Source organism: Schistocerca serialis, chromosome 1, assembly GCF_023864345.2.
Source record: "Schistocerca serialis cubense isolate TAMUIC-IGC-003099 chromosome 1, iqSchSeri2.2, whole genome shotgun sequence".
NCBI lineage: Eukaryota > Metazoa > Arthropoda > Insecta > Orthoptera > Acrididae > Schistocerca > Schistocerca serialis.
The window spans coordinates 1,011,132,720-1,011,151,479 of NC_064638.1; the positions used below are offsets into that span (position 1 = coordinate 1,011,132,720).

Genomic DNA, 18,760 nt, shown 5'->3' on the forward strand with positions numbered 1-18,760 from the left:
TATCATTTCATTTTATTTCTATCTGAACAGTAGTAACTGAGTATTGTTTCATTTTATATCCATACCATTGAAATATTAATATAAAATAACATTTTCTATTCTGCACAAACCAGAATGGCGATTGCTAGTCAACCAACCAAATGTATTTTCTCTTGCTGGATTTACACTGCATTGTTGAGATGTCTTCCTTGTAAATGTTAATCCACAAATTTCATATTAAATGAACATAATAAATAATTCATGCATTGGTTGACCTTTTCATGTGACTGTGGAGAACTTTTTGTTTTGGCACTCATCAATAACTAATAAGATATATTTTTATTTATAATGAATAGATGGTCTGTTTATCTGTATGTCAAATATGCTCATTTTACAGCTGATTTCAGGTGCTAACAGACAATGTATTATATGCATTTGTAGCGTGTCTGTAGATTTTGTTGTTGTCATAAACGATTTCTCATACAGGTGTTAATAACCCCCTTACATATTCCCGACATACTGCTGGTTGGAACCATGATCAACATACTCAGAAAAAAGTATTTTTTGTGGTCTATAGTCGTACAGTTTTATTTAGTTCACATACTGGCTACCGGTTTCAGTAAACAGGTGCTCCCCCGGCATCACATTCGTTTCCCAAGTCGGTGTGTCAAAACTCATACCAACATGAGAAGCAAATGGGATGACTAGATCGCAGGGAAGGCCCGAGGATGTACTTTTTACTAAAACTAGTAGCCAATAGGCAAAATAAAGAAAATAGGGACTATAGACCAAAATAAATACTTTTTTCTGTTAATAACTTCAATGATAAATATGGTACAGACATGGTAATAATTTTATAGCAATTTTCTCTTTATTGTGATTTTAATATTATCTTTAAATTTCCTGTAGCTCTTTTGGAAGTGAGTTTAGTGTCTTGGGGTGTGTGTGTGTGTGTGTGTGTGTGTGTGTGTGTGTGTGTGTGTGTGTTTCCATGTGGGAAAATATATATAAAAACAAAGATGCTGTAACTTACCAAACGAGAAAGCACTGGTATGTTGATAGACACAATAAAAAAACCGCACAAACACACACACACACACACACACACACAAATTTCAAGCTTTCGCAACCCAAGGTTGCTTCATCAGGAAAGAGGGGAGGAGAGGGAAAGATGAAAGGATGTGGGTTTTAAGGGAGATGGTAAGGAGTCATTCCAATCCCGGGAGCAGAAAGACTTACCTTAGGGGGGAAAAAGGACAGGTATACACTCACGCGCACACACACCCAACCACACACGCATGCACGCACGCGCGCGCCCACACACACACACACACACACACACACACACACACACACACACACATCCATCCGCACATATACAGACGCAGGCAGACATATGTAAATGCAGAGATGTCAGTCGAGACGGAAGTACAGATTAAATTAAAATTTTTTTTAAATTAATTTAAAAAGATATTGTTAACAAAACTATTCTTTAGGTCAATTTGATGTACATTATTGTACTGGGTGTACCTTATTGACAAAAACTAATATTACATTGATATCGATGTCATTTCTGTGACAGGCTGATAACTATTAAGCTTCTGAATAAAACTTATTGTTGTTGCAGCCTGTACTTCTCTTTGCTGGAGAGCATACACACAGCAGTTTCTATTCAACGGTTCATGGTGCATACCTGACTGGTCGGAGTGCAGCCCAAGTGCTACTTGATCCTGACTCTCCTGAACAATTAATAATGCAGTGTGAAGGAACAAGTGATTTAAGTTCCTGGATTCAGGGTATCTCTCTAGATTGATGTATTGAGTGAAACTGATATACAGCCTGTAGATTGAATGTATTAAGTGAAATTGATATACGGCTAAGTAAGTATTGTGTAAATATTTTTTTATTTATTATTTGTGCGTTCATTTCGACAGTGGAGCAGTTGCCAAAGCCATTTTTTTGCCACAGTTTGAAGAGATTTGATTTTCTGAGAATGTTTTGAGTCGCAGGCCTGGGGATATCTGATATGAATCCAGTCAAAACTAACTAAAATGGGACCATTGTAGTCTAAAAGGCTTTAATTGAAAAGTGGCTGGTATGTAATGACTCATCAGCACTTAGTGGGAATTTGTTACTTATTAATAAAAATATTCTAGTGGTGTTAAAAAAATTCTGCACTTTTTACAATCTTTTTTGACACAATTTATATCATCTGAAATTCATTTTATTTTATGCAGTTACTAAGTGTGTAACTGCTGGTTATTCTAGTTTGAGAACATTTAATTTTTAATTAAACTTATTATTCTTTAGCCTGAGCAGCAGTACATGACAGTGTGCAGATACTTTCTTGTATACAGAAAAATGACAGATGGTGAAATTACTGCAAATCATTTAACATTTTAAATGAAACTTAACCTTCAACTCTTCTCATTATAGTTGGTCTTGGTAAACCAAACATTTTCAGTGAGTTATGTTTTGTCTTGTCTTTTTACAAAGCTGAGAAAGATGATGTGTATAAGAGTTTATATGGTTGCATCAGAAATGTTCAGTGTGAATAGAATGCTTCCGTGCACAATTTAGTGTCATACAACAAAAGTTTCATTTGCGGCTTCAGCACTCAAAAGATGATGTAAAAGCAGGTTGAAACATTGCAGAATTTACCTTGGCCACTTGTGAAATATATTAGATGCTTCTGACTTATTTAAGGTGATTTTATTTCTATAATTTAGAAGATTCATTAAATTTGTTTTTGTAGATTTTTATTTGTAGCACAATCTGTGGACGCAATCTTCCTTTCTCATAATACACCAGGGTAGCTGTTTGACAAGCTATAATGAGTGGTGAACCTTTAAACTTTATATATTTTTTTTAATTTTTGTGGCTCCACGTGGTAATATGTATGTATCTTTGTCATAACTTTCATTGATTTTACATAATAGTAATTAAGGTAGAAGTAATGTGCATTTATTATGAAATGAGTTCTCATGCTTTCACATCTAACACACTTGACTTTAGAGTACAGACTGAAACCACTACCACCATCAGAAAACACTAAAAACAGTGCCTTTTGAAGCAACTATCCGTCTTTGCCATGTGTACCATTTAGTTGTAGTTGCTGCAGTTCTTTCTGCAGACAACACTTTCTAATATGGATGTTCTGGATCTCCCTCCTGATTTTTCCTTCCAAGATGTTTTTTTACGAAGTAGTTGTATCAAATTATGTGTCAATTTAATTTTGATTTTCTCCTCTGTTTCATATCAATGAATGCCCTTAGCTCTTTAATTTGTTCACTAGATTTCCTTTTGGTTTAGGTTTTTTTTTATGGCTCTCTTCCACATTCGTATTTCTGTTGCTTCTGATTTTTCTTCCCTTGTTTCTACAGAGTCCACTCTTCATAGTCATAGCTTAACAGGCTCCAAATAAATGTTTTGATGAATTTCTTTCTTGTTTCTATATTAAGGTGGTTGTTTGTTAATAAATCACTCTTATATCTGAGTGCTAATTTAGTCATTATAATTCTTCTTCTTTTAATATCCATTGTACTTCTGTTATTATCAGTAGTCTATTTTCCAAGTAGCAAAATTATTTTACTTGCATTAGCATTTTATTTTAGACTGGTTGGCATTTATTTTCAGTTTGTGGTTGTCAAAGGCATCAGACAAAATTTTTAATATATAGTTCTCGTTCTTTTCAGAATCTGCTACCATAACTTGAAAACAATGTATTTGTTTACCATTAATTTTGATCCCATTGGCACTGCCTTTCATCACTTGTATTGCATTTTCTACAAATAATTATATAAGGAGAGAGAGGACTGCCTTGTCAGACCTCTTCTTATCTTAGTCTCGTTCTTAGTGCCAATGACGTCTATTTCTGTGCTCTGGTTTTTGTGTATATTGAGACTCAATCCTTTGCCTTTCCACTCCATTCTGATTTTATTAACTGTTGAACCAATTAGGCAGTAAAACAAAAATAAATAACAGATGGTTTAAGCTCAAGCTTTTAAATGCAAGTTCCTTTTCTTCTGGCTTAGTTTAGAAAGTGGAAAAAATGTTAAAGGCATAGCAGTTTTTCTTTCAAACGGAAAATCAAGACAAGTACAAGAGAAACATTTCGTGCCATGGGCCAAGAGAGAAATGAAGAGATGGTGGAAGAAATAGTTTGTTTTAATCTCCTTGTACTAAGTTTCCAATGTGGGTATGTCTTAAGTGGCTACCCAGCCCATTATTGCCTTGAAACATACAGCCACAGGTAATTAATGACTTGTAGAGCTGTATGCGGTACGCTTTGTGAGGCTTGTATATTTGTTGCATGGTTTGTCTGTGATTGTGAAATCAAATTGCAATAGGGACTGTTTATTAGCCTCACAGATGTAATCTTCTGCAAGTCCCTTTGAAGTTTGTGAATTGACTTTAGTTAGTTTCAAGAACATTTAAGTTTTAGTTTCTAACATATCAGTATGCTTCTATAAGGTCTTGAAGTGGAGCACAGTCTGCCATAAAGGAATTGGTGAGGAAACTTGGTGTCATTCATACACTGTAAATATCCCATTCATTTCAGCAGATTTATCGAACCCTGTGACACAAATATAAATGGGATTTCTTTTGTTCGTCTAAATGTGAAGAAAAATCATCCATTATTATCAAGGTAACTGTGGCCAGGCATGAGGAACTTTTGATCAACAATTTCAGTAGGTATATGAACAAAATATAGAGCCCAAATCAGACAGTTATTTGCTTTGCAGTTATTTGACTTCTGCTGTGCCCACAACTATCACTGTAGGTAAAAGATGTTTAATTTCAGATGGTAACAATTTTACATATTTCAGTAGGCATGAACCAATTTCTGAAGAGCCATGTGAGGCAATATTTTCATATCACATATACGTGCTACAGTCATGTACTCCAAGATTAAATGTCCAAAATTGTCTCTTGTAGTAAATAAAATTGCTTGATAGCATTGAAGTTGGCAATTTTTTTCCTTTTTTTTAAGTTTTCAAGTAATTACATGTGCTGAGTATTCTTTCATTTTCTGTACACCTCCTTTCTTTTAAAGCTCTTGCATGATCAAGTCTTCTTAGATGGAACTCTTTCTGTAGCAATAGACTGTTTCTTTTAATGCTTTGATTAAATTTTTAATCTGTTACAATTATGGGCAGGTTCACTTTTTAGGCTATAAAATGATGTATTAAATTCTGAATTGAACGGTTTACAATAAATGCAGGCCTTCACAGACAAAAGATTTTTTTTCTTCACACTTTTCAGTATAAGGCTCATACATTTTTGAGACAAATAATTCCAGTGACAGGTATTTCCTATGAGCATTATGTTTATGAGAATAATGTCTTGTGTAATTAGGAAAGCTTTTTATGTGGTTTATTTTGGTTCCAAGGCACTCTTCTGCAAATTTATTTCCTGGAGCATGTTTACTACATTCATCAACAGGAACAGGCCTTCCACACTTGATTTGCTTAGCACAGCTGTGGTAATGGGTAAACTGACAATTACTTATAGTTAATGTCTTAAGAAAGAACTCCTTACACACTCACTTATGATCCAGGTTAATCACAGTACTTTGTAGTTTTGACTTCTTACAATTTAATCTCGGGTGTCTTTGTTTGGTAGATGAAACAAATTTTACTATAAGGGATGTTTGTTGTTGCCAAGAAACAGTTTTCCATACTTTTCATGGATAATTAATAGTCTCTTATGTCAATGTCTTGCAGATATTTTGAAATGGTTGGATGACTCTTGCAATTGTTACTGGTGTAAATGTTTACTCTTGTCACAGATTTCTTAGCATAGTTTCTTTTATTCACTTCATAACTCCAAATTTCTGTTTTCTTGAGTTGCTAAAGGACATGGTTTTACGCAAAAATTTTCAGCAGTGGTTTGGATTTTGTCATTAACTTTTGTTTCTAGCTTGCTTTGATCTTCAATTTCACCTAAAGATGATGCACCTGGCTGGAAGTGAAACCACAGCACTAAAGGATATATAAAGCTAAAACCAATATAAAAATCAGCTTTATACATAAAACACACTTCATAATCATTTTGGTGACGTAATAGGTTCAATGTGAGTGTACATTAAAGCATTTCAATGATGTCAAAGGTATCAGACAAAATTTTTGATATATAGTTCTCGTCCTTTTCAGAATATACTAAAACTACTGTAACATCAACAAATCAAATAAATATATTTGTTTGTCCTTACTTATGATCCTATTGGCACTACCTTTCATCACTTGTATTGCATTTTCTGTAAATAAATTATATAAATAAGGAGAGAGAGGACTGCCTTGTCGGACACCTCTTTTTATCTTCGTCTCGTTCTTAGTGCATTGACATCTATTTCTGTGCTCTGGTTTTTGTTTAAACTGAGACTTTTGTCTTTCCACTCTGTTTGATTTTGTTAACTCTGAACCCAGTTAGACAGTTCCTTAAAAAACAGCTCAGAATCTGCAAGAAAAGGTGTGTGAACATGTGGCCATGGTAGCTTCGTTTACTGGTCTACGTCCACTTACAACTTGCTAACAAGTTCACTGGATCAGTTTGTTTGCTCTCGGATCTTTAGTCACACTGTATGCATCTATTTTCATGAATAGCTGTTAGTCAGTTCCACAGAGCTCATACTCTACCATAACATTTGAGTTGTTCTATTCTCCTGATGATTGTTAGTTTGCCTGCCCTTCTGGCCTCTATTCCACTTTCTCTCTGTCACCATAAGATCACCCAGACTTTTTTAACCGCCTCACCAGAACAGTTTGAGATGATTAGTGTTCTTTACTTCTTTTCCCTCTTGCACTTGTACCAAAAGTCTGTATGTCATTACAGTTGTCATAGTTCCATTTGTTAAGCATGCGGAGGGCCTTTGCTACCTTGTTTTCATTTTACCTTAGTTTTTATTGTGGTGTATTAGCAAAGTACTCTGAAGATGTGTGTAAAAGAAATGACTGTTTTAGTTTTGAAGCGACTCGAAAGAAATATGTAGCATTCTGTGTAAGCAAATAGTGTTAATGTGCACAAATTTTTCTAGGAAGAGTGTACTGTAGTTTTTATTTAATCATTATGTCAGAGTACCTGGAATCACGATTTTTGTAACTTTTCATAGGCTATAATAAGTCAGCCATAACATGCACTTTGTCATTATATTCTTTTATTCTAGAAAATTCGAATTTTGCTTTTGTAACATAACATGTACATAAGCTGTTTCTAGTCATGTATTTCAATTCTGTAATGTAAAATCTTTAACCTAATAGTAAAATCCTGAAAATCAAATTATTTCTGTACACATATATCCAATAAAAAAAAATAAAAAAAAAAACCACTACACAAACATTAAGAAAATTGTTCATATGTAATACTTATGAAATTTAAGAAAAATTCTGTGAAAATAAACTGTAAGCAATACACAACATTGGGAAACATGTTAATACAAGTGGTTTAAAAAAGATATGTTTCAAAGGTAACAGTGATTTATTTCAACAGATGAAAGCTGCATATACAAAATGTTTGCTATACATGAATTATCACATTAAAAAAATGGAAGTGAATTTCACAGTCAATAAAAATGGTACTCTTTTGCATGTAAAGGCATTACAAGTATTGAAATAGTTAACATATCCATATACAGATCAACAAAAAGACTATGACAAACATCAGACAAAGTAAACATGCAACAAAAACATTTATATTTTCTACCAATATAATAGTGGGCTCCTCAGTACATACACACATAAGATAGTTTCAAAGAGGTTATTATATGAGAATGGCACAATAATCTGATGGATCTTTAATTTAAAAAATGTGACTGCACTCTACACAAAATATATTTTCTTTTTTTCCCTTTAGGACAAAGTAAGAAAGAGATAATGTTGGCTTCACTGAAATTCCATTTGCTATACTAAATATTTGCATGAAGGGAAAAGAATTCAGTTTACACTTTTGAATAAAAGGGGACCAGGATATGAAAACTCTTATTTCACTGAACAATGACAGCAAAAAAAATAGAAGCACTAAACTAGAGTGAACATTCTTTTTTATATTCCAAAAGTACAGCCATACACATATTTGTTTAACATAATTTCCAGGGCCCTGTTACAAAGTCCTGATTTTATAACACTTTTCATGTGATACCACTGCTAACTGGGCAGGTCATAAATGAATTATACATAGAACACACATACACATGATAATGTACAGATGACAACGTGTTGCAAAAGAACGTTATGTATGTGTAAATGGGGTTCAGAAGACTTTTCCATTGTACAAGGCAGACAGAAACACAATAATGGATAAAAAAAAAAAACAGGCAGGGAAATAAATACAAAATCCACAAACATTTGGTTCTGGTAATAGACAAACCCATTCTTCAGATCGGCTTTTACCAGTACGTTCTTGAAAAATTCCTCGATTTTCAGATATACTGTTTTAAGTAATATACCCACACATAAAGTGGTTTCTTCCTATAGAGACCAACTGAACACACAGTTTCCATAACATCATATAAAAGTACAGCTTTAAATAAACATTGATTCACTTACTAGTTCTTGAAATGTATATTTGTCAGGTCACTGTGACATTATTCCTCAAGAAATGGCTTTTTGTCTTTAAAAAAAAAAGGGTGGTTGTAATAATAAATTTAAAAAATTGTATTTCAGTTCAACCTGTAGTTGTACTCATAAAAGAAATTTCTGAAATGCTATGTCTACCCTTCGAGTTTAATTTCATTACTCTGTGCTGTGTGTTAACACCACAGTTTTTAATGAAAATGCCTGTGACACTTCCCATAGGAATACTGAAAAAACTACTACTTCATAAGCATGTAAATTACATGTATTATAAAAAAAATTAATGAGCATAAGAAACTGATTTCAAATTTTGTACAATTATCAGGAACTGTCCACAGTTTTTATACTTCTGAAAGAACTGTCTTTGGAGTCAGCATTCTATGTTTATAAAATTAGCTGGAACATGAAAATATTGCTATTACTAAGACCAGAATCATGTTTCAAGCACTCTGGAAATCAGAAGTACAAGTTAACTTTTGGAAATATTGGCATCTGTTTCAGTTCTTAATATCCATTATGGAATGTTAACAATTAACACAGAAGGAATACTGCAATCTTTTGCAAACTACTACTACTCTTAAATTGTGTTTCCATTTGTTATTTAATAGTATTTCTATGATTTCAGAAACCCAAAAGCAGCACATTCTTCAAATTACATTCTGCTTTACACAGAATAAACATATCAACAATGTGGAATTGTTTACTGCCTTTAAATAAAGAAAAATGTTCAGTCATCCAATTCCAAAAGCAATTTAAAGACTAACAAAGAAACACTTTTTAGTGCTCGTTTTTCTCTACAAGAACTTGTTGGTTTATAAACCCCAGAATGTATGTACTTTAGATGATGAATGAAGTATGCAAAGTAGAGGGAGAGCTGCTGCAATATGGTCATTTTGTTCATACAGTTATTGTTTCTTTGGGAACAGGAAAGAGAGAAAGGGGGGGGGGGATAATTTTATCAGACATCCCCTACAGTAATAAATGTCAATTTATATATATATAATGCCTTAATTAATATCAATTTTACAGTTGTTACAACCCGGCTTCCCTGTGAAAGGAAGGGGTAGCCTTGCTTCAGACAGCAAAGCAAAGCAGCCATATCCAGGCAGAAAGCCAAACAGGAAGAGAAAATTAAACTGTTTTCTGAGGCTGAAAATAGTCCACACTATGTATCCCAGGAAACTACATACTACTTTCCTCACTTTCACTGGTTTGGCAGGATGTCCATCTTGACTTAACAGCACGTCTTACAATAATGGTCAACCAAAAAAGAACACTGAATTGAACTCACGGAAAATAGTAAATAAACCTGTACCTTGAAAAATAAGTAAACTAAGCACAAACCTTCAACTGAATGTCATCAGTGTCTTGGTAAAAGTGGTTTGTGCACATCGAAATGTTGGCAGTTTTTGAAAATTCTATCGGGCTGCTATTCTGACTTTTCAAACACCAATACATTTGGTAAAGCTTAAATTTCACACCGAGCAATGCTGTTTGCCAAATTGTGAACAAAATTGACTGAATCATGGAGAGTATGCACATGAATTATATTAAAGGAGGGCAAATTTATACAGGAGAGATGGACTCGGTCGTCAAAATTTAATATATTTCAGCACATTTATTCAAAGTCAGTTTTCCTGCACTGAAACAAATTATATAGTTCTTAATGGAAAACACTATTCTAAAAATAATCAAAATTTGTGTGCTGCCCAAAAACACTCTCTGATACACTAACCAACAAAGTACAGTTGGAGGATTTTTAGCATCTTAAAATTATTTACTAATATTGAATTTCCTTTCAAGAAGCACAAAGTATCAACAATATTCCTCCAGGTTAATAATAAATATATGATATAACCTAATCCGAGCTCACTAGGTGCCTAAAGAAATTCCCTTAGTATAAAGACTTTCAGTGTTGAAATGGAATTTGCAGGTCATTTATGTTTACTACCAATACACTCCAAAAGAAATAAGGAACAAAACATGTACTAATCAATAACAGTGTAAATACTGTGTTTTTGACCCATAAAACAGTAGTTCTCTTCTCCAGTATCCCAACCCAAACGTACGTGTGTGTGTGTGTGTGTGTGTGTGTGTGTGTGTGTGTGTGTGTGTGTGTGTGTGTTTTTGGGGGGGGGGGGGGGGTACCTGTTAGGGATTCAGTGCTGATAATGTGCAAAAACAATTTTGCACAAATAAAATGTTATGACCCACAAATTTGCTAAACGATGGGAATGAACAACTCACAACAGATTGACTTGATAGAACTATAATTACCTGGTTTTCTGCATGTTGTGTGTTCAAATGTACGGATACCACAAATCTTTTGAGAGTAAAATAATATGTTATAAAAAATATAGTATGTCCTGAAAGTTCACTTCTCTAACACTAACCTCCTAAAATTATGCCAAAATTTGAGTAAAAATTACAAGACATTTCAGTTTGTGACTGGGTGAACAAATTAGCCTTCACGTGAAAACTAATTGAGAAAAGAATTAGTGTCAACCTTAGAAATCTTGTGAATAAACTGAGAACTTATTTAGGTATATTGATGCCTGTATATTGCATATATTGCACAGGGATAATCAACAATTCAGAGACTGTCTTACACGGTACGATTTCCAGAAGTTTCTACCTACGCATCACCACAATAATGTGAACATCTCTTACAAGAAAGCAAGTTCGCTTTCAAAGAAATAACAATGACAGATGCATTTTCTGGATACAAACAGGAACAGGTAATCTAACAATCATATTCAATCAGCCACAAAAATGGGTTAGAATTGTACATGAAATGTGCACATATAAGGAAACAGGAAGATGTTTATGGCTTCAAAACACAGCAGTCATTTATTAACATTTAACAAGATTTTTTGTACATGAAGGCAGTAAATTAAAATTTGTATCTATTTACATAACATCACAATTATCAGTTGTGCATTAAAATAGTTATTTACATAGCTGGCATACAATATGACTGAATAGTATGACTAGTTGACACTTTATAAAAATATGTTCTGGCTCTGAAGTAATACATAAATTTGACAAATACTACAGATATGGAGGCCATGTACGATACAAAGAATGTTAGCCGATTCATGTCAGAGTAAAAAAAAAATAATAATAATAATAATAATTTTAAAGCACACATATACACAAAAAACTTTCAGAACAGAAATAAACTTTTGTAAGTACTGTACAAACACATAAATAATGTCTCATTACATATAAGTTTGCATGTAACAACAATTGCCACACTACAGAAATTATGTACACATTGGACATGTATACTTTTAGGAACTATTTATTAAGTTACTGCACAGTTTGTGATCAGCAAAATGCAGACAGTATAGCAGCATAAGTAATCAGCTTGATACTGTACCATATTCAGATAGCAATATAAAAAGAAGCAGTGCAAGAACCTTGTTGCTACCTTGCTAATTACAGATTCAACTTAATAAAGAAAATATAATATTATAAATTGCAATTACTTTGCTTCTAGAAAATTAAAAAAAAAAGGTCATTTATTTACAAATACTGAAACCAGTATAACACTAATAAATTCAGCTTCCTATTAGACACTGTTTCATAGCATTATCTACCTGTAAAATTCTGAAAATAGTGGTTTTCTGTAAAACTGTACAATAAATATTTCTTCACATTCATTCCTCTTACATCTCTCTAAATTTGTAAATCAATAATCTAAAAAGTACTAAAAAATATCCTTGCACATCTTCAAAATACGAATATATAAATACACACATCTGTATAGAATATCACAATTCACTATCACATTTTGTGAAGTCACACACTATGATGAAAAAATCTTAGTGCTACAACAGCGAACAGTACTGTTACAAATTACCTTATTATTCACTGCTCTTTATGCTCTGCCCAGAAGTAAGCAAAAACAAAAAGAAAAATACTGTTATAATTTCTCCCCATTCCCTGTTTGTGTCAAACTGCAGTAAAGAGCCAATTATGATACCCACAATGGCATTCATTTGCTGATATCACACCAATTTCACCTCTACTGGAATTTGAAATTATACACAATTATTCTAACTATTTAAAAAAGAAAAAAAAATAAGTAGCAAAATACAGTTTCCACTCTAGATGTGAAAGCAACTTTGAAATCATACATAGGTTTCCTTCTGTATCCTCATTCTGTTAATTACCTACATACTACAAGTAATTGCAAACAACCATTCAATCCTAACATTTATTTAAATGTCTTGTAGGTGATTTTTAGATGAATATTAAATGTTTATACACATAGAAGCAATACTTTTATATCCAAATGGCAATTTGCATTCCATCAAAATACTATACCTGATACCTACTAGATAATGCTTCCCACAAATTTATACATATCTGAGAATATACATTACAATATTGATAAAAATGTATATGAAATATATTCACAGGGTATATTTAGCTCTATGATTATATAATTGTTCCACTGCAGAATACAGTTATCAAACTAACATTGAGTAATTGAATGTTATAAATTCTACTTAATCCTTCTGATTTCTTCGTTATTTACTAAACACCATACATTATTTTTGTCCTTCCTCTTACAATCAAAAATAGGCATTTTCTGCCTTTGCTTTTATGTTTTGTTCTGAATGACTAAATATGTCCCAGATATTGTGTATAATAGTTTCTTCTTCAATATTAGTCATTATTAAGAACTGCTCACTTAAAGAATTATCAAAAGAAGTAGTGAGAAAGCACTATATCGAACTGATATGCTAACTGTGATAAATGGGCAATACTGACACCTTAGCATTTTGTTATTCACAATGAGACCAACTTTGCAAGCTTGTTTTTAACAGTTCACGGTACCTGATAATAGAGAACAGTCATGTTTCATTTTGTGTCAAAATTAACTTATATTTATGTCAAGGCATGCACGTGCCAATAGCTCAGCATAATCAGTAAACACCAACATTTGGATTAAAAATTTTTCTTCCAACACTCCATGTAAAACATATAGAAGCCCACATATGAAATACATATGACAATTATTTTTAGTGGCTGTCAGTCAGACAGCTTCATCTCAATGTGAAGTTAACAGTAGCAAAAAAAAGTTTATTTGCAATGCCATCATGTCAATGTTATAAAAATATGAAGCAAGCGAATAAAATTAAATACTGGACAGCAGGATTAAAATTTTTTTCATCACTATCAATACAGTTGACTGAACAAGTAACACACTGCATACTCTCGATTTGGTTTAAATATTTTTGTATTTTATTGCACATCAGTCACAATCACAAACTTACATATGACAGAAAGTTGACCATTTTTGCCATTCAGCACCTTCATATAATGCTAATGAGAGCAGGCACCACACTTCCTTTCTGTAGACTTATAAGCTGTTTAGCTACTCCCCGAACTGAGGAAAACGACATTGGTTAGAACTGGAAATCAGGGGAAAGAAGAGCACTACACAGACAATTAGCTGAGAGGAAGATGGCATAAATACTATAAATGCGACACTTTCTGCATCCACAAAGGAGACCTCGAAGTAGGATCTGCAATACAGGCTAGACACTGAGGGTAGAGGTTCAAGAAACATATATTATGAAAAATCTCTTCTGACAGCATTCTCTTAAAGACAGGAAACTTCTAAAACTGATCATGTAACATATGACAGTTACACATACTGTGCATTGTAGCTGTATCTTACAATCATTTAAAAATAAAGGAGTATTAAACAAAGTGAAGCAATTGTGTCTGAATCCTTATCAATAACTTGTTTAGCACAGACATCCATGTATTTGCTGAAAAGTAACTACGAACAAATGCTTCAAGATACAGTGTACATTTAATCCATAAAGCCATGGAACCTGTTCTCATTAAGGAAGCTTGAAGCTTTCGTAAAACAAAAGAATCACGGTTTAAAAAATTACATGAAACTGTGACTACGCTCTGTGCAAGAAAATACTGTAAACACATCATTACCTTCCAAGTTGGGCATGTTAAATAACGTGTACATTAGTATTAACAATTTTAAATTTTGAGCATACATGCACGGAAAGCAGCCAAAATAGGTATTTATGGCCATTTTTATTTATTATGCTCAAGAATTATAGTCAAAAAAGTAAGCAAGAATTAATATACAGTTAGTGTCAATGTATATCTATCTATACTGTCTCAGGGCACAATATATTTGGCATTATGTGGGGATTATTCAATGAATATAATACAATTAGTAAGGAAACAGAGCATAAAAAGTTTTACATACAGCACAATATTTTTGAATCAGCACAGTGACACTACTTACTAAGTAACACTATATATGTAAGAGCACTTTGGCCACTGTTTTTACATTACATTTACAATTACTCAGTAGTGGCCAAAGTTGCAGTACATAAAATGGGCATTGAAATTACTTTTTCCAGCGTTATCATAACACTTTTTATCATAATCATCGTAACACTATTGTCATCCATTCCCACATACCTGGATACATTACATATGTATACTCTGAAGGTCATCCAGTCCACCATTTGGTACACCATTTTTCATTTTCTCCAATACTTTATTGACAAAGTCTGTTGTGTGACCAGCAATCTTGAATTCTGCATCAAACAATACATGAATGAAACAAAATGAGTCAATTGACTGTTTTACTGTTGGTTTTATTACAAAGTAATATTTTAGGTGCACTCTTAGCTTTACTGTGATGAAAGGTGGTGTCAGGTTGAGCTGGTGAGCATAAAAAGGGAGGTCACACTTAATGCAAAACACAGTATTCTATGGCTACAATATTAAAGATCTACCACTGCAATCAGTCAACTTATACATATACCTGGATGTAGCAATTTGTGAGGATATGAAATAGAATTATCACACAGATTCATTCATAGGTGAAGTATATGGTAGACTTTGGTCCTTGGAAGGCCACTGGGAAAATGCAATGAGTATACATAGGAAATTGCTTACAAAAGACTTGTGTGTCTCAGCCTAGAATATTGCTCTCATTTCCAGGCCAAGCAGTATGTGGATGGAAGAGAAGCAACCCTGATTATGTGCTACACTGTCATATATTGTCCATCTGCCATACACTTCACAGTGCTTGATAGAGTATGGATGTGGATATACCATATTTACTCGAATCTAAGCCGCATTTTTTTCCCCAGTTTTTGTAATCCAAAAAACCGCCTGCGGCTTAGAATCGAGTGCAAAGCAAGCGGAAGTTCTGAAAAATGTTGGTAGGTGCCACCACAACTAACTTCTGCTGTCGAATATATGTAGTGCTACACAGGCGTGCTTTGCAGGCACAAAGATAAATACTGGTGCCAAAACCTCTACGTCAGTACATAAATTAAAAAAAGATGGAAGACGAGCTTTTGTATCCGCCCCGAGTTTCGACCACTGCATTTTCGTACATTATCCAACGAAGTAAATACAAATTCCGTATTGTTCATCTTCGAATGTAGCAGCATTTCAATGTACTACAAAAATCCAACTGGCGAGACTGTTTGGGATGTTTGTCAATATGGGAAACTCTACATTCTGAATTTTTTCCTACCTGTGAGAAAAGATGGTTGCTAATAGGAACTTTTATGAATTGTGAATCACATGCAGTATTCTCTTCACCATAAGAATAATACGAATATAAACATTTTGCCATGTATTGTTTCGCGTTTGCTGCTATCTCATTTAAATTGTGTCTGCCTAATAAACTACGAAACTGGAGTGAGACAACAGCAAACGCAGAAGAATATACATATCATGTCATGTTTATACTCATATATTTCTTATGCCTAATAGTGATGCAGTCAGAAATGAAGCATGGCAATTGACTAGATTTTTAAATCTAAAATGTCTCTAATTCTGTGCAGAATGTAATGTACTGGTACTAAACTCTCGTTCAGAACTTCTTCTATCATACGCAGTCTATTACTTGGTTCTTGTTGATCATTATCAAAGAAAGCAGCAGTGTAAGTAACAACAAATAGCAGGCTCTTGCCATTGTTTCGCTAATGAGATGATTCCTCTACAGGCCGTAAACAGTCATTATCAGAATGTGACAAACAATGCATGACACAGTGCAATAATGTATTTTCAGCCTAGAGTGATGTAAACATCTATAACAAAGAGAACGGCACTTGTCAGATCAAAGCAAAGTAAGCAATCAATTCAAACCAGACGAAGCACGTGAAAAAGGAAGGGTACACGTATATATACGGACAGAGTGCCTGATGCATAGCGGTGGCTACCTGGTAAAGCTTAACTGCTAAGCTTACGACTCGAACCAAACTACTGTAGCTCTATCACCATTCCTTCGACCTAAATTGTGTCTCATATTACAATGGCCTAAAACTTTTCTCTCCCCTTGAATTTCGAGTCTCAAATTTCAGATGCGGCTTAGATTCGAGTGCGGCTTGGATTCGAGTAAATACGGTAATGTAGACTTACTGCCACCACTTTCTCTCCATACCACATCCTTTCTCCATTAACTCACTCCATCCAACATGGGTGGAGAACATTGTCCAAAAGTGGAGAACATTGTCGAAAAGCTCAGCTACCTTTTCTATGTTGTTTGTGTGCCTCTCAACTGAAAATTACACTTTCCAATGGCTGGACAGTTGTTTGGTTTCATGGCTGTAACCATAGAACCATGACCACCAATAAACTTGGAAAATAAATGTTTGGATCTGTTCTGTGTGGCTGGATTGAAGAGTTTTTAGCAAACAGAACACAGCATGTTGTTATGAATGGAGAGACATCTACAGACATTAAAGTAACCTCTGGCGTGCCACAGGGGAGTGTTATGGGCCCATTGCTTTTCACAATATATCTGAATGACCTAGTAGATAGTGTCAGAAGTTCCATGCGGCTTTTTGCGGATGATGCTGTAGTATACAGAGGAGGTGCAGCATTAGAAAATTGTAGCGAAATGCAGGAAGATCTGCAGCGTATAGGCACTTGGTGCAGGGAGTGGCAACTGACCCTTAACATAGAAAATTTAATGTATTGCGAGTACATAGAAAGAAGGATCCTTTATTGTATGATTATATGATAGCGGAACAAACACTGGTAGCAGTTACTTCTGTATAATATCTGGGAGTATGCGTGCGGAACGATTTGAAGTGGAATGATCATATAAAATTAACTGTTGGTAAGGCGGGTACCACGTTGAGATTCATTGGAAGAGTCCTTAGAAAATGTATTCCATCAACAAAGGAGGTGGCTTATAAAACACTCGTTCGACCTATACTTGAGTATTGCTCATCAGTGTGAGATCCGTACCAGATCGGGTTGACGGAGGAGATAGAGAAGACCCAAAGAAGAGCGGCGCGTTTCGTCACAGGGTTATTTGGTAACCGTGATAGCGTTACGGAGATGTGTGGCAGACTCTGCAAGAGAGGCGCTCTGCATCGCGGTGTAGCTTGCTCGTCAGGTTTCGAGAGGGTGCGTTTCTGGATGAGGTAACGAATATATTGCTTCCCCCTACTTATACCTCCCGAGGAGATCACAAATGTAAAATTAGAGAGATTCGAGCACGCACAGAGGCTTTCAGACAGTCGTTCTTCCCGCGAACCATACGCGACTGGAACAGAAAAGGGAGATAATGATAGTGGCACGTAAAGTGCCCTCCGCCACACACTGTTGGGTGGCTTGCGGAGTATAATTGTAGATGTATCAAAGCATAGAATGCTTCCACTCAGTGCTCCTTTTACTTATCAATCAGAAACTGGAGCAAAAATTTGCCATTGATCCTTTTTAGTTCCCAAATCTTCTGTTAGAAATCCCTGAGCTGAGTTAAAAGACAATTCAATTCCCTCTATCATATATTCAATAGCCCATCATCAGTCTCGGCAAAAAGTTCCCAAATTTTCTCAACAATTTCATCTGTTCAGGCACTTGATGGACATCCAGCATGAAGTCTGTCATCATCCTGGGCTTTTTCCCAAGCAAGAAGCAAAATTTCACAGCTACATGTAGTTCACTTAAATCTGCCAGCTTCAAAAATGAGGAGATAGAACAAAACACATGCAGCTAAAACATTTATTACAAGCAGACAAAACATATTGAGCAATGCCACAGACAGTACTGAATCCACAAGAAGTTGCGCATCACATCCCTAGTGAGTTGAATGTGTACTGCACAACCTCCAACCAAGGCAATACTATTCTGAGAACTTTTGTGCACCGCCTCGTATTCTAAAACAGTCATCCACTATTAAATTTTGA

At 34.4% G+C, this 18,760-nt stretch overlaps 2 protein-coding genes across 3 annotated transcripts in view; one reads left to right on the forward strand and one right to left on the reverse strand.

Moving 5' to 3' along the window:
* Nucleotides 1-3,482, forward strand: part of LOC126454952 (spermine oxidase) — an 80,563-nt gene extending 77,081 nt beyond the window's left edge. The window contains exon 6 of the mRNA XM_050091140.1: nt 1,607-3,482. Within this exon, the coding sequence (XP_049947097.1) occupies nt 1,607-1,792 (186 nt within the window). The 3' untranslated portion in view covers nt 1,793-3,482. The remainder of the gene's footprint in view (nt 1-1,606) is intronic.
* Nucleotides 3,483-10,684: 7,202 nt separating this feature from the next.
* Nucleotides 10,685-18,760, reverse strand: part of LOC126413396 (protein CREBRF homolog) — a 108,992-nt gene continuing 100,916 nt past the window's right edge. For both annotated transcript variants that reach the window (XM_050083261.1, XM_050083262.1), the window contains exon 8: nt 10,685-15,139. In XM_050083261.1, the coding sequence (XP_049939218.1) occupies nt 15,030-15,139 (110 nt within the window). In that variant the 3' untranslated portion in view covers nt 10,685-15,029. The remainder of the gene's footprint in view (nt 15,140-18,760) is intronic.